This window comes from Arachis stenosperma, chromosome 5 (genome assembly GCF_014773155.1).
Source record: "Arachis stenosperma cultivar V10309 chromosome 5, arast.V10309.gnm1.PFL2, whole genome shotgun sequence".
NCBI lineage: Eukaryota > Viridiplantae > Streptophyta > Magnoliopsida > Fabales > Fabaceae > Arachis > Arachis stenosperma.
In genome coordinates, this window is record NC_080381.1 from 119,383,430 (window position 1) to 119,407,768 (window position 24,339).

Below are 24,339 nucleotides of genomic sequence, written 5' to 3' on the forward strand. Positions count from 1 at the left end.
GAACTCCCTTTTTTTGAGGCTCCCATTGTTCACAGAATTTCTCTCAGAAGTGTACATGAACTGGTTATTTGCAACCATGTCAATAAGTTCTTGAGCTTCTGCATGTGTTTTCTTTAGGTGAATGGATCCACCTGCAGAATGGTCCAATGACATCTTGGAGAACTCAGATAGACCATAATAGAATATATCCAGAATGGTCCACTCTGAAAGCATGTCAGAAGGACACCTTTTGGTCATCTGCTTGTATCTTTCCCAAGTTTCATAGAGGGATTCACCATCTTTTTGTTTGAGAATCTGAACATCCACTCTAAGCTTGCTCAGCTTTTGAGGAGGAAAGAACTTAGCCAAGAAGGCCGCGACCAGCTTATCCCAGGAGTCCAGGCTATCTTTAGGTTGTGAATCTAACCATATTCTAGCTCTGTCTCTTACAGCAAAGGGGAAAAGCATGAGCCTGTAGACTTCAGGATCTACTCCATTAGTCTTAACAGTCTCACAGATCTGCAAGAACTCAGTTAAAAACTGGTAGGGATCTTCTGATGGAAGTCCATGGAACTTGCAGTTCTGTTGCAGTAGCACAACTAGTTGAAGTTTCAGCTCAAAATTGTTTGCTCCAATGGCAGGAATTGAGATGCTTCTTCCATCAAATTTGGAAGTTGGTGTAGTATAGTCACCAAGCATCCTCCTTGCATTCTTATTTTTGGCTGCCATCTCCTCTTCCTTTTCAAAAATTTCTGTAAGGTTGTCTCTGGACTGTTGTAATTTAGCTTCTCTTAGTTTCCTCTTTAGAGTTCTTTCAAGTTCAGGATTTGCCTCAACAAGAATATTCTTGTCCTTGCTCCTGCTCATATGAAAAAGAAGGGAACAGAAAATAATAATAGGGATCCTCTTTACCACAGTAGAGAGATTCCTTTATGTTAGTAGAAAAAGAAAGGAATAGAAGAAGGAAAAGATAAGAATCCAAACACAAGGGTGAAGATAGGTTCTGATTCTTGAGATGAAGAGAAGTGTTAGTAAATAAATAAATAAATAGAAGAAGATGAGAGGGAGAGAATTCGAAAATTAATTTTGAAAAAGGGTTAGTGATTTTCGAAAATTTAAAAGAAGAAAAATTAAAATTAAAATTTAAAACTTAAAACAATTAGTTAATTAAAAGAATTTTGAAAAAGAGGGAGGTAATTTTCAAAAATTAGAGAGAGGAAAGTAGTTAGGTGGTTTTGAAAAAGATAAGATATAGTTAATACAAACAAAAAGTCAACTAGCTAGTTGAAGAAGATTTGAAAATCAATTTTGAAAAGATAAGAAGTTGGAAAATACATTTTAAAATCAAATTTTTGAAAAAGATTTGATTTTTAAAATTAAAATTGATTACTTGACTAACAAGAAACTAAAAGATATGATTCTAGAATTTAAAGATTGAACATTTCTTAATAAGAAAGTAACAACAAATTTTTTAATCAATCACATTAATTGTTAGTAAAGTTTTTGAAAATCATGAATTAAAGATAAGAAAAAGATTTTAGAATTCAAATTAAAAATTTTCGAAAAGTAGTAAAAAAAAATGAAAAAGATTTGATTTTTTTGAAAAAGTTTTGAAAAGATAAGATTTTTTTAAAATTGAAAATTTGACTTGACTTATAAGAAATAGCTAAGTTTTTTAAAAATTTTTTACTAAGTCAACTCAAATTTTCGAAATTTTGAGAGAAAAAAAAGGAAAAGATATATTTTTTATTTTTAAATTTTTAATGATGAGAGGGAGAAACATAAAAATGACCCAAAATATGAAAATTTTTGGATCAAAACTAATGATGCATGCAAGAACACTATAAATGTCAAGATAAACACCAAGAACACTTTGAAGATCAAGATGAACATCAAGATTTATTTTTGAAAAATTTTCAAGAAAAGAAAACATGCAAGACATCTAACTTAGAAATCGTTAATGCTTAGACACTATGAATGCAAAAATGCATATGAAAAACAACAAAAGACACAAAACAAGAAAACATCAAGATCAAACAAGAAGACTTACCAAGAACAATTTGAAGATCATGAAGAACACCATGCATGATTTTTCGAAAAATGCATATTTTTTTTATTTTTATTTTTTTTAAAACATGCAATTGACACTAACTTAAAATTTGACTAAAGACTCAAACAAGAAACACAAAAATATTTTTTTGATTTTATGATTTTATAATTTTTGTATATATTTTTCGAAATTTTATAGGAAAAAAAAAATAAGAAATTCAAAATTTTTAATAAGAATTTCAAGAATCTTTCAATGTTAGCCTAAAACTCCAATCCAAGGGTTGGACATGGCTTAATAGCCAGCCAGTTTTAGGATATAAATCAGGCATGCAATAGCTGATACTTCATCCAACTCCATATACATGCCTTTTATGTTGACAAGTGGAAGCCTCAATCCAAAAGAATTTGGACATGGCTTTACAGCCAGCCAGGCTTCAACATGTTACCATGAAACTCTAGAATTCATTCTTAAAAATTTTGAATAATTTTCGAAAACAAAAGGAAAATTTTTTTTTTCGAAAATAGAACAAAAAGAAATTTACCTAATTTGAGCAACAAGATGAACCGTCAGTAGTCCAAACTCGAACAATCCCCGGCAACGGCGCCAAAAATTTGGTGCACGAAATTGTGATATCTAATAATGGCATTCAACTTGGTATGCGCATCTACTAACTCAGCACTTTCTTCACAACTCCGCACAACTAACCAGCAAGTGCACTGGGTCATCCAAGTAATAAACCTTACGTGAGTAAGGGTCGATCCCACGGAGATTGTTGGTATGAAGCAAGCTATGATCATCTTGTAAATCTCAGTTAGGCGGATAATAAATGGTTATGGAGTTTTCGAATAATAATAATAAATAAACAGAAAATAAAGATAGAAATACTTATGTAAATCATTGGTGTGAATTTCAGATAAGTATATGGAGATGCTTTGTCCCTGTTGGATCTCTGCTTTCCTACTGCCTTCCTTCAATCTTTCTTACTCCTTTCCATGGCAAGCTGTATGTAGGGCATCACCGTTGTCAATGGCTACTTTCCATCCTCTCAGTGAAAAAGGTCCAAATGCTCTTGTCACAGCACGGCTAATCATCTGTCCGTTCTCGATCATGTCGGAATAGAATCCATTGATTCTTTTGCGTTTGTCATCACGCCCAATAATCGCAAGTTTGAAGCTCGTCACAGTCATTCAATCCCTGAATCCTACTCGGAATACCACAAACAAGGTTTAGACTTTCCGGATTCTTATGAATGCCGCCATCAATTCTAGCTTATACCACGAAGATTCTGATTAAGGAATCCAAGAGATATGCGCCCGGTCTAAGGTAGAACGGAAGTGGTTGTCAGTCACGCGTTCATAGGTGAGAATGATGATGAGTGTCACGGATCATCACATTCATTATGGTGAAGTGCAACGAATATCTTAGAACAGGAATAAACTAAATTGAATAGAAAATATTAGTAATTGCATTAAAACTCGAGGTACAGCAGCGCTCCACACCCTTAATCTATGGTGTGTAGAAACTCCACCGTTGAAAATACATAAGTGATTGTCCAGGCATGGCCGAATGGCCAGCCTCCACAAAATACATATGAATTCGAAAATAGGGAAAAGGACCAGATATGTGGTCAAAAGATGACTAATACAATAGTAAAATGTCTTATTTATACTAGACTAGCTACTAGGGTTTACAGAAGTAAGTAATTGATGCAGAAATCTACTTCTGGGGCCCACTTAGTGTGTGCTTGGGTTGAGCTTGAGCTTTACACGTGCAGAGGCTTCTTTTGGAGTTAAACGCCAAGTTGTAATGTGTTTTTGGCGTTCAACTCTGGTTCGTGACGTGTTTCTGGCGTTTGACTCCAGAATGCAACATGGAACTGGCGTTGAGCGCCAGTTTGCGTCATCTAATCTCGAATAAAGTATGGACTATTATATATTGCTGAAAAGCTCTGGATGTCTACTTTCCAACGCCGTTAAGAGCGCGCCATTTGGAGTTCTGTAGCTCCAGAAAATTTATTTCGAGTGTAGGGAGGTCAGAATCCAACAACATCAGCAGTCCATTGTCAGCCTTCTTATCAGAGTTTTGCTCAGGTCTTTCAATTTCAGCCAGAAAATACCTGAAATCACAGAAAAATACACAAACTTATAGTAAAGTCCAGAAATATGAATTTTACATAAAAACTAAGAAAAACATCCCTAAAAGTAGCTAGATCCTACTAAAAATTACCTAAAAACAATGCCAAAAAGCGTATAAATTATCCGCTCATCACCTATCACCAATGTTACCGTTATTGGTGCGAACTACAGCACATGGAGCAAGGCCATGGTCATTGCTCTCACTTCAAAAAATAAATTAGAATTTGTTGATGGCACCATATTGAGACCAGAGAAAACTGATCCGATTTTCAAGGCATGGCAGCAATAATGTAACACATATGTTGTAGCCTGGATAAATCTTTCCCTCAATCCAAACATCTATGAATGCACCAAGTATATTGAGGCGGACTGTCATATTGTACGTGACAAATTACAGGAACATTTGATTCATCTTTTATCCATCTCTACTGACAACCAAACTGCTGACATTCGCACCAAACCACTTAATTCCTGGTTCCTGTGCTGCAACTTACTCTTAGCTTGGAGCCTTGGACTATTACACCTCTTCTCTTTCAATACTCCAACCTTACGAAAGGATGTTACTTAATTATACTGGTTGTTAATTATTATTTAATAGAAAATTAGAAATTGTTAGTATTTCCTTGCTTAGTTAGGCAATTTGTTAAGATCTATTATCATTAACTTTGCTGAACTGTACAAAATTAGTTAGAGCAATATAATTATATATATAGTTATCATTAATATTGTAAATAGTGTGATTCTTCATTAATGCAAGTTTGTTATTCACTTTCATCTCCATTTCTATGATTATGTGTTTTTTTTCACACACACATCAAATTATCACAAGCTTTAGTATTTTAAAACCACAATTTCAGCCTTATGCTTATACCACCTAGCTAGCAGCTAGCTAGGTTATATTAAAGTTTTCATATGTAAATTGTTTTTTATATTTATTAATAATGATGTCATTTTGATAAGTTGGCAACTTGGTATTACATTTGATCATATTTGGTAATCTTATTTATTTTTGAGATGATGTCATATAAATATAAATATAAATATATATGCATGGATGTTAATGAGCATTTTTTAGCTTTACTTATTGATTCAATTGACCATGATTATCTGCAGGTAATGGCATTATATATTACAGGATCCCTTGATGTTGTTTTAGGAGCAGAACACAAGAAAGAAATTATTCGTTATTTGTATAATCACCAGGTAGCTACTATACACTTTTTCACCATTCCATGCATGGGATCTTTATATTAAAGATATAATATAAAATTTATGTAATTTTTTTAATATCACAATAAAGACTCAAATTATTTTCATATAAAAATATTTTTTTTATTTATTATATTGTTGAATTTAATTTTGATATGTTATAAAAGTATTATTTTTATTTAAAAATATTGTTATTCTCTTTAAATTGTTACTTTTTTTACAAGTTAGGTTCGTTTTTACAGTGTAACTAAATAAATATCTTTGTAAAAAATTAAAATATATATATTTTGTAAGAAACATGTCCATTTAATTTAAATTGGCAATAAGTGAAAAGATGAATAACCAATAAAATTATTGGTTGGCATTTTCCCATGATAATTAATGGGACAGAGCAAAGATGGCGGTTGGGGTTTCCATATAGAGGGACACAGCACAATGTTTGGATCAGCATTGAGTTACATTGCATTAAGAATACTTGGAGAAGGACTTGAAGATGGTGAAGACATGGCAATGGCTAGAGCCAGAAAATGGATCCTTGACCATGGTGGTTTGGTGGCTATTCCTTCATGGGGAAAATTCTGGGTTTCGGTAAACTTATCAACTATTATTTTTCTATTACAAGTAATGTTCAATTTAGTCGTTAATAATGTATATGTGCTTCATTTTACTTGTTGAATAAGTAAATTATTTTTTTCCATCTAAAATGAATATGAATCATGTTTAATTTGATTTATTGGTGAAGGTACTTGGAGTTTATGAGTGGTCAGGGTGCAATCCACTTCCACCAGAGTTCTGGCTTGTTCCCAATTTCATCTCTGTTCACCCAGGTATATATATCTCAAGATTCATAATTTGTTATTCTCTTTTCTTTTTTATTTTTGGTACTACCATTTAATTTCTCTAAGTGGTTTTAACAAATATTGTGCCAGGGAATATGTTATGCTACTGTCGCTTGGTTTATATGCCAATGTCATATTTATATGGAAAGAAGTTTGTGGGTCCTGTCACCAATTTAATCACATCTTTGAGAGAAGAAATGTACAATAAACCTTATGACCAAATCAACTGGAATAAAGCTCGAAATTGTGTTGCTAAGGTTCATTGAATATTTATTTAATTTCTAATAATGATTAATACTCATTTAAATATTGTGCTTTGTGTCATGCATGCAATTAGGTACTATTTATTTTGAGAGAGTATTGAGACTAAAACTAAGGAATTGGATTCAATATTGTGTTCCATAATTAAATATTGGAACTAAAATTTCAGTTTTAGAATATAAAATTTAGTTCTTTTAGTATTTTTCAAAAATAGAACATAAAAAACTAAAATTTTAATAATATATTTTTTTAAAATATTTATATTTAGTTTTTTAAATTTTAAATTTATTTCTCAATCTTTATATTTATTTTAAACTAAACATACTACTGATCAATCTAATATATTTTATACCAGAAATTTAATTTAACTTCTATCTTTTAATTTTCTTTTGGTCTCATCTCTCAGCGTCAATTTATATTTCAAGCGCAGTCTTATATATATGCCTAATTAGTGTCAATAATGACATACATACATGATGCAAATATATAGGAGGATTTGTATCATCCACATCCTTTAATCCAAGATATGTTATGGGGATTTCTTCATCACGTGGGAGAGCCTTTGCTGAATTCTTGGCCCTTTTCTAAGCTTAGACAAAAAGCATTAGAAATTGCAATTAGTCATGTCAGATATGAGGATGAGAATAGTAGATACCTTTGCATTGGAAGTGTAGAGAAGGTAAATAAAATAATCTTATATTTTATTCATTTACAATGCAATAATCTTATATGAATAATTGAAGGAAATGAAAATCATGACATAGTGCAGGTTTTGTGTTTGATTGCGCGTTGGGTTGAAGATCCTAATTCGGAGGCATACAAATTCCATTTAGCCCGAATTCCTGATTATTTTTGGCTCGCCGAAGATGGCTTGAAAATTCAAGTAATTATTGCTTTTTAAAAATAATTTTGTTTAATTATACTCACCTCTGTATTTTTCAATGATAATGTAGTTAATTAATATTAAAGAATCAATTTAAATTGATTTTCCAATATTGGTATAATAACTAACTATGATTCACTGTTTTCTTACGGCATTAATTATTATAATTATTTCTTTTTCGTAATTTTAAGGTAATTATTGTAAAATTTATAAAATATTAAATTAAATTAAATTATACAACAAGCTGTAAAATATAAAAAAGTTTTACACTAAATGAAATTTAAGAAAAAATTAGTAATTAATAATTGTTCTTCAAAATGATGTAGAGTTTTGGTAGTCAAATGTGGGATGCAGCATTTGCAATCCAAGCAATACTTGCTTGTAATCTAAGTGAAGAGTACGGTCCTACACTTAGAAAAGCTCACGATTTTGTAAAGGCTTCACAGGTACGACCAATTAATACCTATTAATTAATTAATTAATTAATTAATGTTTCTTCATTATACATATCTATACTATTAAAAGAGACTTTAATTTGAAATTGAAGGCTAGTGAAAACCCTAGTGGTGACTTCATGGGAATGTATAGACACATCTCAAAAGGTTCATGGACATTCTCAATGCATGACCAAGGTTGGCGAGTCTCTGATTGCACAGCTGAAGGATTACAGGTTCATACAAATTCTGTCGAAATTAATCTTTTAATTTATATTAGATATATAATCAATTATATATCATGACCTAATAATTTAATTTTTTTTTAGAATAAATAATTTTATAATATAATATTAAACAATGACATAAATCTACACTAATTGATCACTTATTTTTATTTGTAAATTTTTCACCTAGTACATAGTTGAGTTATATTTTTTTCTAATACAATAATATATGATTAGACAGATGTTTAAATCTTATATTTATAATATATTAAAATTAAATTCATTTATAATTGCATTAAACTAAAGAGAGATGGGAGTGTTTTTATCATTTGTTTACGGGTCAGAGAAGAAAATAGGAGTTGGCTTGTTGTAATTGGGTGATATGGGCGTGTAATGTTTGTAATTGTTCTTGGGCCTGAATGGTTTTATTTTGAGTATATACACATTTTGGTCCTCAAAGAATTTCAGACTGGACACTTTACTCCCCAACTAAAATTAATTACTCGATTGGTCCCTAACAATTAATTCCGTCAGTCACTTAGGTCCTTTACTCCGTTAACTCTAACGGAGGACAAAATAGTCCTTGACAACTCTAATAGGGGACAAAATGGTCCCTAACAACTCTAACAAGGGACAAATGATCCCTGACCCCTTTATTCGAAAACGACACTATTCTTCCCCAATTTTTTTCATATCTCGCATAACCCTAACATTCATACTCTCCTTCTTCACCTTCACAGTCTTCTTTTCCATCTTTTCCTTCCTCCTCTTTAACTCCAAGATTAAGCCATTGTGTAATTGTCATACGTGTCGCTCCTACCTCAACATGTCATGGACCACACACTTCCTAAATCTTTGTGACTCGTACATCCACCCCCTCTACACTTCACCCACCAAAAACATCCACTTCCACGTCTTCGATAACATCACCTCCAACCCCGACATGTCTACGACATCCTCAAGACCAAGTTCCACAACTACTCCAAGGGTACACCTTTCTCCACTCTCCGACAAGCAATATAGATTGTTGGACATTAGGACATCATGAGAAGATTCTCCTTCGACATCATATGCAAATTCTCATTTGAAATAGACACCGAATGCTTCATTCCTTCTTTTCCAGAGTCCAAGTTGGCAGACATCTTTGACCTCACATCCAAGCTATCAGTACAACGAGCAATGTCGCCATTGCCGCTTATATGAAAACTGAAGCGATTACTTAACATTGGTTCAGAGAAGAAGTTGAAGGAAGCGATCGGAGTGGTGGACAATGTAGTCATGGTGATGATAGGGCAGAGGAGGAGGAAGATGGCAACGACGACGACGGATCTTAACAAATCAGACTTGCTGTCAAGATTCATGGGATCCCTCGAAGATGATAACTAGTTGAGAGACATACGCATTAATTTCCTGAATATGAATTGGTTGAGAACAAGTTGAGGATTTTTTTTCTTATGAACATTAAATTTATAGAGTGTGCATTGTGTAGTTTGAAGTTACAGTGTTAGACTGCTAGTGTTATGCGAGATATGATGGAAATCGGGAGAGAACAGTGTCGTTTCTGAACAGAGGAGATCAGGGACCATTTTGTCCCCTGTTAGAGTTGTCAGGGACTATTTTGTCCTCCGTTAGAGTTAACGGAGTAAAGGACCTAAGTGACTGACGAAATTAATTGTTAGGGACCAATCGAGTAATTAATTTTAGTTGGGGACTAAAGTGTCCGGTCTGAAATTCTTTGAGGACCAAAATGGGTATATACTCTTTTATTTTTATTAGACGCCTGCACAATGAACACACACACATCTCATTTATTTTCGCGTTTTCAACCCAAAACTATCATGTTGGTCATCATTTATTATTGTTATTTTTTTAAAACCCAGCATCTCCTTCTTGATGACAAACATTAGAAATAAATGAATTGAAATTAAAGGAAGTAAGAGGAGTTTTATGATGCTTCTCTTTAATGTTTCAACTTCAGGTTAATCTCCCCATTTTTTTCGTTCAGATGGCTTCTCCTGTGTACTTTTCTTAACATGTAATTATTAATAAACAGGCATCTATATGCGTCACCAAAAAAATAGGCATCTATATGCAGAACTTATAATCAAATCACTTCCTTAAAGCATTGAACCAGCATTTCAAAAACTATCAAGCTTCAAAGTTCATAATGCAGCATCAACCAATAAGAAACTGTTAAACAACCAATAGCATCAAACAGATAGTCTACAACTTAATTAATTCAATTCATTTTTATATTCACTTCCTCTTTTGTTATCAAAGAGGTAACATATGTCCTGCATAAAATGTTGTTAGATAGAAACAGTCATCAGTTCAAATTTTTAAATCCCATCAATCAGATTACAATCATCCAAATAAAGTAAAGAGTATAAAAAGATCATAACATAACAACAAAAACAATTTTAAGCAACAATAATAGAGACAATGGACTAGACATCAGATCCCTTATCCTTGGATTCCAAGATCTCTTTATCTTTTTTATCAATGGTTCCTTTTCCAAAGAGTCAATATACTTAAGAAGCACTTCAACTCGGCTTTGAAATTTTTTCAAGAAATTTTCATTTTGAATTGTCAATTTTCTTGCTTGCTTGCTCGAATTAATTAGATGTTTGGTCAAATTCACAAATTCTTAGTCTTTCACTACGCCATTGACCAGATACTTGTTGGAGGAGGATGTGCCAACAGCCGAGGGAGGAGGAAGACTTTTATTTTCTTTTTCTTCCATGACAGTGTCATTTTCATTTCTAGTCCCTTTTTTCTTAGATTGTTTTACTGGACCACCGCCTTTTAGATAAGAAGTTCTATTATCTTGTTTTTCATCAATTAGATCAACACCAAAATGTTCGAAAAATTAGGTTAAAAATATACATTTCGTAAGAAAATATTTTTGTCACTGCGGATGCAATCGTACATGTGACACATCATTAAGTATGCAAAAAGAGATTTCAGCTTTGTTAAGAATGGCAAATAGAACCAAGGTGTCACAGAGAGTAACTCTTTGATAGGAACCACTTTGAAACAAGAGAATATGAGTGATGATATAATGCAGCTGGACTCTAACAAGACCTAGGATCGGTGTAATGGCTTGTAGTGACATCAACCATAAGAAAAATGTTCACATCTATTGACCAAAACATCTTTGTATAAAATGTCCATATCATTATTCCACTTACCAAAGGTGTAAATATTTACACCTAGGTCATTATAATATAGGACTTTACTGATTGAATCTTTGTTTAAATAAATTCCATGGCCATTAACATATGAATGAATAGTTTTTTTTATAATAGTACATGTTAGCATAGAACTCTCAAAACAATTCAAGATAAACTGGTTTTCTAATTTTAACAAGATTTTTCCATTTTAGGTAAACAATATTTTCAACAAAATTTAAACCTTTTTTAGCCAAGACATCTAAATAAGCCAGGTATGTTAAATGTAAGGGGCGATTAGACACAATAGCCCTGTGAAATTTGAAGTTCATGCTTGAAAAGAAACAAAATGGGTCAAAATGAGAATGAGAAAGGTTGCCAAAATCAGTTGAAATCGACAAGATCAAAGTCATAAGGTTCCTTTTCAGATTGAAGAGAAGGTTGACGATTACCTTTGGTCGAACGGTTTGATGAGGCTTTAAGAGTAGAACGTCCTTTTGGACGAGAAAAAGATTGAGGAGGAAGAGGAGACAAAGGTGGTTCTTCCTTGGTTATAGGCTTCTTCCTTGGCCACATTTGCCCTAAAAGTGCCAACATTTGGAAGAAGTGTTGATGGATGATGAGAGGTTGCTTTCATTTGAGTCATTGTCTCTGAAATAGGTGAGGAGTGTGATGAAGAGTGAGAATGAATGTGGATATGGGCGTGTACTTAATTCTTTGGAGGAGGATTTCTAGGTGGAGGGTTTGCTAGAGAACCTCTGCAGGCTACCTTCTTTCTCATTATAATAAACATCGATGAATTCAGTTTTTGAGAATAATGGAAGTTAGACGAGGAAGATGAGCGATTTCCGATAAGTAATTAAAATGAATACTTATTTTGAAAACACAAAATATCTTTCAAAATACTTTGAAAAGGTGTTTCAAAAATATTTTATAAATATATGGAAGTAAGCATGTGAAAAGAGAAGTAAAAAAAAAATTTGGGAATCTAAACATGATTTGACTTGGTAAAAAATATAAAAACAAATATTTTGGATTTATGATCAAAGGTATGATGAGACCTAATTCATAGAATACAACTTTTTTTAGCCCAATGGTGAAGTTTAAGAAAACACAAGGGACCTCCAAAAATATTCAGCTTGACCCATATCAAACAGAAGGTAATACTCAGCGTTGATTAAGAAAATCTAGAGGGGTTCATCATTTGTCCAGTTTTGTCTCCTTTCGACTTGAGAGACAAAAACACAGAAAATTCACCATCAAGTTAGTTTAAGGATTCAACACAAATAATACCCAAGGTTATTCTCAACTTGCAAAATCTGTTTTTAGATAGTGGTTTAGTAAATATATAAGCAAGTTGGTCATTAGATCTTACAATTTAAATGTCAATGTTTTTCTTTTGAATGTGTTCTCTAATAGGGTGAAATATTATTTCAATGTGTTTGGTTCTAGAGTGCAAGTTGGGTCTTCATCTATAGCAATTGTGAACAACATGAGGATGTAGCTATGTATTCAGCCTCGGGTGTAAATAAATCTACAGTAGCTTGTTTCTTACTTGACCACACATTTAGTGACTGTCCAAGAAAATAGTAGATTTCAAATGTGCTTCTTCGGTTTACTTGATCACCGGCAAAATCTGCATCACAATAATCCACTATAACTCAGCAGATTTAGGATACCATAAGCCAAAATCAGATGTGTCATTTATATATTTAATGATCCTTTTAACGGCTGAAAGATGGGATTCTTTAGGATACGATTGGAATCTAGAATAAATTTTAACATTTTGAACTATATTCGATCTAGAGGAAGTGAGATACATGAGTGAACCGATCATTCTTCTAAATCTAGTTTCATCCACGTCTTTGTCATTTTCATCCTTTTCAAGTTTAGAATTTGGATGCATTAGTGTGCTCATTGGCTTAGCATTTTTCAAACCAAATTTTTTTACCAACTCTTTGGCATATTTTTCTCGGTGCACAAAAGTGTCACTAGGAGTTTGTTCGATTTGGAGTCCAAGGAATAATGTAAGTTCTCTCATCATACTCATATCAAACTCACTAGTCATTAATTTGCTAAAACCAGCACATAAAGATTTATTAGTCAAGCCAACGACAATATTATCCACATAGACTTGAACCAGAATGAAATGATCATTATATTCTTTGATAAATAAAGTTGTATCTGTGGTACCTCTTAGAAAACTATTTTTCAATAAGAAAGAGCTATGTCTTTCATACTAAACGTTAGGAGCTTGTTTCAAATCTTAAAGTACTTTTGAGAATTTAAAAATATGGCTTGAAAAATCTTTATTTTTTAAAAATCTTCATTCAAGAAAACACATTTAACATATATTTGAAATAGTTTAAAACCACAATGGAAAATAAGCAAGAAAAATCCTAATTTCTTCCATTTGGGCTACTGAAGTAAAGGACTCATCAAAATCTATTTCTTCCTCTTGGTCATATCCTTGTACCACTAGTCTTGCCTTGTTTCTTACTATGCTTCTGTCTTCACCCAATTTATTCCTAAAAATCCATTTTGTTCCTGTCACTTTTTTTCTCAATTGGAACCAGCATTAATGTTCACACCTTATTTTTCTCAAATTGTTGCAACTCCTCCTCCATAACTTTGACCCAAGAAGAATCACCAAGAGATTCTTTCACATTTTGTGGTTCTATTTGAGAAATAAGTACTAAGTTATTTTTTTTAAATTTTTTCTAAATGAGGATCTAATTGTGACTCATTGAGATGAATTTTCAATGATAAAGTCTTGAGGGTAGTTCTTCAGAAATTTCCATTCTCTAGGTTTGGAGATTTAGAAACAGATTTGGACAGGTTTGATTCATGGTTGCTTGATATTTTAGAAATTTTTACAGTATCAGGAGATAAAATGAGATTGTCTCTGTAAATTGGTCTGTAATATCAGGATCAGGGACAACTTGCACGAATCCATATTTGACTTGACTTTGATCTTCAGTTTACTTCTTTTCAACTTGATTTCCTGTATCATTATCTACTATAACACTAGGAACAGAATTAGAATCAAAGAAAATAATGTGTATGATTTTTTCAATGGTCCTTGAAACTTTAAGGTATACTCTATAAACTTTGTTAGAGGTTGAATATCCCACAAAAAGATATTTATATGACTTTGGATCAAATTTTTTAAGATTGTCTTTTGTATTCAAAATAAAGCATTTACAGCCAAAGGTATGAAAGTATTTAAGATTTGGAAGAGTTTCTTTTCATAGCTCATAAGAGGTTTTCTTTAAAAATATAATTGGTTGTATTTACAACTTCAGCCTAAAAGAATTTAGGTACATCACTTTCACAAAGTATGACTCTAGCCATTTCTTAAAAGCTTCTATTTTTTCTTTCCACAACATCATTTTGTGGAGTGTTCTAAAACAAGAGAAATTGTGTGAAATACCTAATTTATCGCAAAATGATTCAAAATCTTAATTTTCAAATTCTTTCCCTGATTACTTCTAATAGAAGTAATTTTTAAATTTTTTATTTTGAATTTTTTTGCACAAAATATTGAAGATTGAAAAAGCATCATTTTTATGAGTTAGTAAGAGAACCTAATCAAATCTAGTATAATTATCAACCACAACTAAGCCATAGTATTTTTCTCCTAGGCTTTAAGTTCTAGTAGGATAAAAAAGATCAATATGTAACAACTCTAAAGGTCTCTTAGTTGAAACATTTTTCTTTGGTTTGAAAGAACTTTTAGTTTGTTTACCCATTTGACAAGTATCACAAGTAATGTCTTTGTCAAATTTAGTTTTAAGAAGACCTCTAACTAAGTCTTTTTTTATAGCTTAGAGATTTGAAACATGCTTGCATGTTCGAATCTCTTGTGCTATAAATATTTTTTCAAATCCATGGAGGTGGAGCATGTTACATTTTGTTCTTTAAGTTCTTCTAAAGAGAGACCATACACATTATTACATTTTTTTAAACAAATAAAATATCATTAGAATTTTCATTTACAACTAAGCATTTCAACCTTTTGAAAGTAACCCAATAACCTAAATCACAAAGTTGACTAATGATTAAAAGGTTGTGCTTCAATCCATCAACTAAGAATACATTATCTATGAAGATAGAAAAATTCTTACCTACTTTACCTACGGCAATGATTTTGTTCTTTCCATCATCACCGAAAGTTACGAATTCACTATTGTACTTGTTGAGTTTGATGAAGAACGTAAACTTTTTAATCATGTGCCTTGAGTATCTACTATCTAAGTTCCACATATCTTTCTTTTTATTGGATGCAAGACAAATTTGCACAACACTTTAGGTAAATTTAAGTATCCAAATCACTTTGGATCTTTTGATATTAAACCATCTTGATTGTCCACGAGTATTGAAATTGCTAACAACCTTATACACTTTATTTCCAACTTTTCGTTCAAAAATAAAATATTGATGAGATGAATAATCATATTTTTTACATGTTTGACAATGATTTCTCTTTGCTAATTTTTGTAAGTGATAAGAGATTTGAAGTTCTTTGTTTTTAGAAGTTGAAGCTTCTATTTTAGTATGAGCTTTTTCAAAAGCAGTTTTATTTTTGTTAAAATATCACAAGCCAAATTTTTTAAATAAAGGTCTTTGACCAGCTAGTAATTAGTTCAAGTTTTCAAAACTTTAAGCAAATTTCTCTATGTCTAAGTTCAAACCTTTGATCAATTTATGCAATTTTTCATTTTCATCAATTCGGTCCATTAAAGCAATAACCTAGTGCTTCCCCTTAAATTTTTTATTTTTAGATTTAAGACATTATTTTCTTCAATTAAATCAATAACACCTTCGGTTTCGTTTGATTTTTCTTTGAGGAATACATTTTCAATTTTTAAAGAATCATTTTTAGTATAGCATTTATCCAAAATATTTCTAACATGTGCAGTCAACTCATCAATTATTTGACATAATTCTTCATTAGTTAGGATAGGATAGTTTATCTCTTCCATTTGATCTTGGCTGGCCATGAAAGTTTGTGTTTTGTCTTCTGATTCTTCATCATTGTAAGACTCAGAACCTTTGAAAAGTCTTTTTATGATCAAGTCCCAAATCATATAGTTATTTATAGCCTTAATTTCAGAAATTGTTTTATTAAGGATAATTAAGACAAGTTTTGATTTATTGGGTTTGAGACGAGTTATGATCCTTATCCAATTTTATAATTGTTGGATTATTTTCTATATTTGAATTATAAGGTTGATAGTTGTGAAATAATAAGGATTTTATATGTTATGGACTAAATAATCAATATTTTAATATATTGATATTGCTATTTTGAAAAATAGAGAAATTAATTATATTATTTCTAAAGTTTGGATTTGGACACTTTATTGAAAATAATTTGTGAAATTGATGAGCAAATAGTATTTTTATACATTACTATTGTTGGATTAGAATTTATTTCTAATTACTATACTATGCCTATTTTTTTTGTGAAATTACCAAAATGTCCCTAACCCTAATCTTTAAAAAAAAAAAAAAAGAAACTCTAAAACCCTACCCGGTGACCCGTTGCTCCCCCATGCCCCAGCAGCCACAACACACACGGTTTCTTTCCTCTCTTTCCATGAAAAGGGAAGAAACAGAAGCAGAAAAAAAATGAAATTGAGGGAGAAGGGAGAAGGGTTCGCCGGCGTGGAGGGGGAAGGGGGCTCACCGCGCCACCATCGTCCTCAGCCGCCTCACCGCGAGCTGTGCTTCGCAGCCCACACCCACACGATTTTCTTCACCGTGAAAGAAGAGAAGCTGAAAGGGGGACCTGAGAGAGGGAGGAACAGGCAAGAGAGCGAGAGGTCGCGCCGCCACGGTCGTCCAGGAGGAGCGCCAGAGAAGCTGCTGCGCGGCCCAGAATCCGCGTTCAACTCGCCGCCGTTCAGGCTCCAATTGCTGTCACCCTCGTGCAGGCGCCATCACGAGGTAGCCTTGCATCCGCCGCCGTCTTCGCGGGGCTTATGTGTGGCCGTGGTCGCTCCTTGCCGTGGAGCCCGTGTCGTCGCCGTTCAGCTATCGCCAGAGCAGAGACGCGCGAGGGAGATGGACACCGCCAGGAGTGTCGCGTCACTGCCGCTGCCTGTGCCGCCGTCGTCATCGCCGGCCTTCTTGAGCGCCGCCGTCAGAAAGGGTTCTGGTCGCCGTTAATGGAGTTAGCCGGGACTGTTCCAAGGCCTTGCCGCCCATTCCGATCTTGCTCTGTTCTGGTTAATGCTGTTGCCATTGTTCTGGCCGCCGGAAAACCTCACTGCCGCCACCTCTGCTACGGAAACAGCCGCTGAGTCTTCTATGATGGTAAAATCTAACTCTGCCTCAGCTTCTTTATCCGTTAATTTCTCCATGGGCCATGAGAGTTGTTGCTAAGGCTGGTTATGTCAGGAGTTTACCACGAGTTACTGTCGCTCTGGTCACCGGCTGTGACGTTGGTGTTACCGAAACCGCCACTGGTGCGGCCGCTACTTGGTTCCCTCGAGTACGGTAAGCGTTTTGTTTAGAAGAGTCCTTTAATCGCTGCTTTATTATCATACGCTGACGTTTTGCGGCGTTAATTGCTATACGATTGAGTTTCGGTTGTTGTATGTTGCGATTAGAGTGTTGAGGCTGTTGCGAAAGTGGCTTGGAACCGAGGTTTTGGATGCCGGGGTTTTGATTGTTGATATTGGGTCGAGGCGGAAAGGATTATGTGACGCGTTTGGGTTATGGAATTTGCGTTTTGAGGTAGGGGCGCTTTCCAAAAACTATGTTTTATGTAATGGAATTATTACATATGGATACTGATGTGAGATATTGTGTGTATCTGCCTTATGTATTATTTGATTGACTCGAATGATTATGGATGTTGGTTTGCTGAATTATTGTGCGGCTTTGTGAATTGTATGTTGAAGTCGATTCTTTAAAGATTTGAAATCTAAGTTTAATCCGTTGAGGATTGATTTGATTTGAGTTATTATTTGATGATTTGAGAAGTTGAATGCACTTTTGAATTCAGCCTGGTTTACTTTAATTGACTTGGTTTTGGACAAATGATTTATTTCTGAACCGATTCTTTTAAGCTTTGGAAATGAGTTAAATTGGTTGATATTGTGTTGATTTTGAAATGGTTTCCTTGAGATATGCCACTGAGGCAACTGTTGGATTTAGCTTGCTTTTGAATTGATTTCTGGTTTTGAGCTGTTGAAAAGGATTGTGGAACGGTTTAGTTGGGACCCGAACCGGGTGGCAAAGTCCAAGTTTTAGGGGAGATGCTGCCGAAATTTTTATAAAATCCGAGTTTTCAATTGAAATGTTATTTGGGAAATTTTGAGTTCAGTGCCTTTCCTAATTATTTGGAGGATTGTGAATTTAGGGCTTCTTTTATTATCTTTACTTAAAACAATTATGAAAGCGATGAAGCTACGCTTTGGAAGAATTATTGAAAAGGGAATCATAGTTTCTTCTTATTTTTCTAAGAAGCATAGTATGTTTTTGGGTACAAGTCATTCGAAAGAGAATTTTGCCTTGAGGCTGTTTTAAAAAGGTAAAACGGTTTTATGCTTTTAAACATAAAGATTGCCCTTTTGGAAGAGTTTTCGTTTTGAAAAGGATTTGGATTTGATTGATGAACCTTATTATTTTGACGTTTTAAATAAGCTTCAGAGTACCCTTTGAACTCTAAATTAACACAACGAAAATGATTCTCTTAGCAATTTAAAACGCTTCAGATTTAATTATGGAATTGAAGCCGATTTGTTTAAGTAAAGAAAACGGCTTTGAAAAGAGTAATTGATTACATACTCGGATTGGCTTAGATCCTATTTTACTACTCAAATCAGGAAGCCAAGGTTTTTAATGAATTTAAAATGAACTTGGCGAAATGAGTTATGTTATTCTCCCCTAAAGACTTGGGACTCTGCCGAGAAACTTTTGTATAAAATCCCATTGTTGGATGGGTGATTTTGAATGCTTTGAATAAATCCTTAACTTGCCATGGTTTTGGAAGTTTTGGAAAGAGAATGCCGAGAGTGGCTCTGTTTTAAAAAGGGAACTCACTTTGAGTAAATTTGGCTTATGAGCCTGAGATGATTTGAGAAACGAGATTTCTAAAGCCAAGGCTGAAAAGAGTTGAAACTTGATTTCAAAGTGAAATGAATAGAGAAAATGATTTATGGCTTAAATGCCAATTTCATGAATTTGATGTTTGAATGTGGAAGTGCTGTTTTGTTGAGAGCCGGATTGGCTGTGTATGTTTATACATATTGATTGGTTCTGGATTGAACCGTGAGCCAGAATGGCTGTGTGAAATGAATAGAGAAAATGATTTAGGCTTAAATGCCATTTCATGAATTTGATGATTTGAATGTGGAAGTGCTGTTTGTTGAGAGCCGGATTGGCTGTGTATGTTTATACATATTGATTGGTTCTGGATTGAACCGTGAGCCAGAATGGCTGTGTATGATATGAATTGGCTGGTTCTGGAATGAACCGTGAGCTGGATGGCTGAGATGGATGGTGATCCATGAATGAGATTGAATGCATGTTTATGTGATTCATTGATAAATGTGAATGTTGCACTTCCACTATCGGAGATGAGAGTTTCCCTGGGTAGCAGTGGCTAGCCACCATGTGCTCTAGGTTGAGACTTGATACTCTATTGACCCTGTCGTAAGTGTGGCCGGGCACTGTGAAAGCCCCGGATGAGCTCGCCCCCGAAATATTCACCAGTGAGGGGGATGGATGGATCATGTTTATGATCAAGTTTATGATGAGTATAACTCGAGTTGGGGATGCGCGACAGAGGGACAGTCCAATGGTTAGCTACCAGGATTGTCGGGTTGGCTCTATAACCGACAGATGATATCATCAGCCACTAGGGACAGGCATGCATCATATGCATCTATGTGACATTGTTGGGTATGCATATTGTACTTGGTTTGCCTATGTGATTAACTGCTAATTGTTCTACTTGCAATAACTGTTTGTTTGTGTTTGCATCTTCCTACTTGTGTTTGCTTCTGGAACATGTTAGATTGTGGTGGATGATTGTGGTTGGATTGTTTGGGCCTAGGGCCGTGGTTGAATGAGATGGACCGATGGTTGATTTCGGTTTTGTGGTTCTGGTTTGGAATAAGATATGAAAGGTTATTTTGGTTCAGTATAGATAAACCTTTTGGAATGCTTTGATGTTTTGAGAATTGAACGGTTCCTCTTTCAGAAAAGATTTCTGACTTTACTTTTATTGTAAACTGTGTTTTTGAAAAGAGGCATAAGATGGTTAATAATCACTGGTACGGTTTATCTTCATGTATCCTATTACAGTAATTCCCAAAAAAAAAACCTTCTACTGAGAACCCTTTCGAGGATGATGTTCTCACCCCTTACATTTTTCCCCTTTCAGGATATGGGCGCAGAAGTTACGAAGAATTATTTAGTTATTGTGTGATGTTCTGTATTGCTTTAGATTATTAATTATTGTACCCTCGCCTTTATCTTGATATATTCTGTAAGAGGGATAGGAATTGTATTGGTTAATGTCTGTAATATTATTTATATATATGTGTGTATATATATGGATGTACTCTTTATGAGTTTTTGTAAGTTGTATGGTTTCTTTGGATGTACGTTATCGAACGAAAGTATTTTTGGGAACGGTTTTTGCGGTTTAAAGTTTCAAACAGGCTCATATTTTAGTAATAAATAGTATAAGAGTCGTCGTAATGTCCGAGCTATCAGAGTAGCGCAGCCGGAAGCGTGAGCTTTGGTAGTTAGGGTATTACATTATGGTATCAGAGCAGTTCTTCCTGTAGAGCCTGAGGAGTGGACTGACTATGCTTCAGTTGCATACTCTGAGTATTTGTCATGTATTAGGTCTTGTCGAATGACGAGAATTAGAGCTTTATGCACATGACGATCTATTGATTTAACGCTGTTAGTCTTGCATTGCATAACTCCTAATATTAAGTTTGGCCGGCTTAATACTAGTGAATTATGTATATGAAAGCACTAATGGGTTATCATAGGTGAAATCCGAGTTTTGAGTAAAGCGAATCGCGGGTTTTGGGAACGTTGGAAACTTTTTCTCGAGGCTATTCAGTTGTGTGTCTTGAAATTCTATTCGAGTCGACCTGTTCTTTCATATCCTAACTTGAAGTTCTTGTTTGCTACTCCTCTTGAAAAGTAGTTTGATGTTCCACTCTATTCCTCTATTCATATGCATTCCTGTTTGAACTTAATTGCATATGCTTGTTTGGAATCCTTGTTGCATCTATCTTCCTCGGTTTGAGTTCTTCTCGATTCATGTAGTCTTTGATATAGCTTTGAACTTGTTCTATTGCGTTGTGCATTTTAACTCCAGATTCTGAGTCCATTCTTAGGGAACTTATTGATTCAGTTTTTTCTCTTATTTGACAGTGAGCACAGCCAATTGAGATTTTATAAAAATTGCTGTTGATTAGATATATATTTATCTATGTATAAAACTTTGAGATTTCTTATACAGTTTGACAGCTATTTATCCCTAATATCCCGCCTGTACTTTTACTGGTTTATGGAACTGTATTTACCTTAAATTACAATTTGACTTTCTAGTAATTTTACTATAGTTCCAATGCACATCTTCATTTGATTATGTATTGGATATTTTTCAAAATTTTGGAAAGGAAAGCTTTTCACTTTATCCCAGTTGAGTTTCATTGATAAGCTTTACTTAACTATTTGAATTGAGTTTGATTTAGCATGCTATATAGTTTATGCCATTGTTGTTCTTTTAAAAGTGCTGGACTCATAGCTTTCTTCCTATGAACGGAATAAATTCTCTATTTAACCTTCCATCTCTATGAATATCATACTTGACTTTATTTTAACTAATCTTTTTACAATGTGAACATTACCATGATCTTGGTTTTCCTTCTCTTGTGGATTTCATTCTTATGAGTTCAAAATAGTGCATCATTATCCTCTCATTATCTTTACAAAAGTTTTTAGTCAAAGATTTATCCTTGAGAAATTACTAATGATTGGGTTGTCTTTTCCTACGACTTTCTTTGGATCAATGGAAGCTTGTTGGATGTCTCACGACTAGTGAAATGTTTAAACTACTTTGATTTAAGATCTTTTCTTGTATGGCTTGACTCCTTTTCGAGTACATTCTAATTTTCTTGAATATCCTTCTGAGATGGTGATTTCAAGAACACTTTGGAGTCTTGTTTTGAACTCTTAAGAAGAAAAAAAAAATTTGAATTTTCTTTGAAGCAATTCTAAACGGAAATTTTCTGTTGCTTGATTGTGATTGAAACCATGTTCAATTTTTGACAAAATTGTTTTAAAATTGACATGCGCCATTTTAAATGAGGTTCTGAAAAGTTTTTGTTTAATGGAAACCTGTTTGTTTGTAACACACCGCTTGTTTCCTTACCAGATTGTAAGCAAAATTTTTACCTCGGGATTTCTTTTCTAAAAAGAGTTTAACTTCCTTTTGTTCTCGCTATAAATGTTATACACGCTTGTTCGAATATGGATTTTGAGGATTTTTGAACGAGCATTTGATTCTCCGAGTTTTATGATTGCTTTTGATTTAGATTGTACACCTAACTATCTTCCAAAATAGTTGAGGAAATACTTTTGCCCTTAGCCAAAACCTGTGTACAGTTGTTTTAAAATTCTACATGATCAGTTTCAACATGAAATTGTATTAAAGCAAAGCCACGTTTATGTTTTGTTACTTTTGAAGGATGTTATGCTTACCTTCTTTTAAACTGCGAGGTGACTTTCTTGCAAGTTTTCGATTCTTTTAAAAACAATGTACGAAAGTATTTGTAATCGTGCTTAAGTTCTGTGAGCTTTGCCTTGGGTTTGAGATATTCTCTTCTGTAAACCTCATACTTCTTTGACTCAGCTTAAATTTGTTTAAACCATGCGCTAATTTTCTTCCTATGGATCCTATTGAATCTTTGATCCAAGGGTCATCTTTGAGGTTGTCAATTGATTTATTTCTAGCAAAATTCATTGCTTGAGCATCCTTGTTTGTCTGGAATTGGATATTCTTTCTAATCTATGAGTACTATCCTGACATTTGACTCTCCTTCCTAAATCTTGTGTCCTTCTGAGTAGACTCGAGAATTGTTTGATATCACGTGCGACTTATAGACGTAGTGACGCGATGCGTTAGTTCCTTAAGACGTGATATGTGTATATGGAAGTTGAAACGGTAGGTGTGCAGCGTTAAGAGTGGTGGGTGTTTTGTTCCTTGCGAACGGACTTGCGGTCGTTAGGCTTATGATCGGTTATGGGGATTGAAAAGTGCCTGATGAGGTTGGAAAGTTGAAGCCTTGAGGCTGATATGAGATTAATGTGCGGATGTTGAACACGTTGTTTTAACCCCATCATGTGTTATACCCTTCGAAGCCTTGCTTTACTATCACATGATTGACCCATATCATCTTTTGTTTTGAGCCTACCTTGTAATGTTGCTTTGCACTCACATTTCTACCTTTGTATCTTTATGCATATGACCACCCAAGTTTGGAAACCGATGTATGTTTATATGTTGAGATATTTTTGCTTCTTCCTCAAATGTGTTCAAGGGTGGAACTGTTATGAAATTTTTTCATTTTGTATCATTTTCGAGGGCGAAAATTTTTATAAGGTGGGTAGAATGTAAGACCCAGAACCTTTGAAAAGTCTTTTTATGATCAAGTCCCAAATCATATAGTTATTTATAGCCTTAATTTCAGAAATTGTTTTATTAAGGATAATTAAGACAAGTTTTGATTTATTGGGTTTGAGACGAGTTATGATCCTTATCCAATTTTATAATTGTTGGATTATTTTCTATATTTGAATTATTGATGAGCGGATATTTTGTACGCTTTTTGGGGGTAATTTCATGTAGATTTTAGCATGTTTTAATTAGTTTTTAGTTAATTATTATTAGTTTTTAAAAAATCATATTTCTGGACTTTACTATGAGTTTGTGTTTTTCTGTGATTTCAGGTATTTTCTGGCTGAAATTGAGGGAGCTGAGCAAAAATCTGACTTAGGCTGAAAAAGGACTGCTGATGCTGTTGGATCCTGACCTCCCTGCACTCGAAATGGATTTCTTGAGCTACAGGAGTCCAATTGGCGCGCTCTCAACGGCGTTGGAAAGTAGAC

At 33.8% G+C, this 24,339-nt stretch overlaps 1 protein-coding gene across 1 annotated transcript in view; it reads left to right on the forward strand.

Moving 5' to 3' along the window:
- The first annotated feature begins 5,287 nt into the window (after positions 1-5,287).
- LOC130981237 (lupeol synthase-like) overlaps positions 5,288-24,339 on the forward strand; it is a 51,760-nt gene continuing 32,708 nt past the window's right edge. Inside the window, exons 1-8 of the mRNA XM_057904843.1 lie at positions 5,288-5,367; positions 5,764-5,961; positions 6,116-6,200; positions 6,303-6,469; positions 6,964-7,152; positions 7,243-7,356; positions 7,683-7,802; positions 7,904-8,026. Of these exons, the coding sequence (XP_057760826.1) occupies positions 5,809-5,961; positions 6,116-6,200; positions 6,303-6,469; positions 6,964-7,152; positions 7,243-7,356; positions 7,683-7,802; positions 7,904-8,026 (951 nt within the window). The 5' untranslated portion in view covers positions 5,288-5,367; positions 5,764-5,808. The remainder of the gene's footprint in view (positions 5,368-5,763; positions 5,962-6,115; positions 6,201-6,302; positions 6,470-6,963; positions 7,153-7,242; positions 7,357-7,682; positions 7,803-7,903; positions 8,027-24,339) is intronic.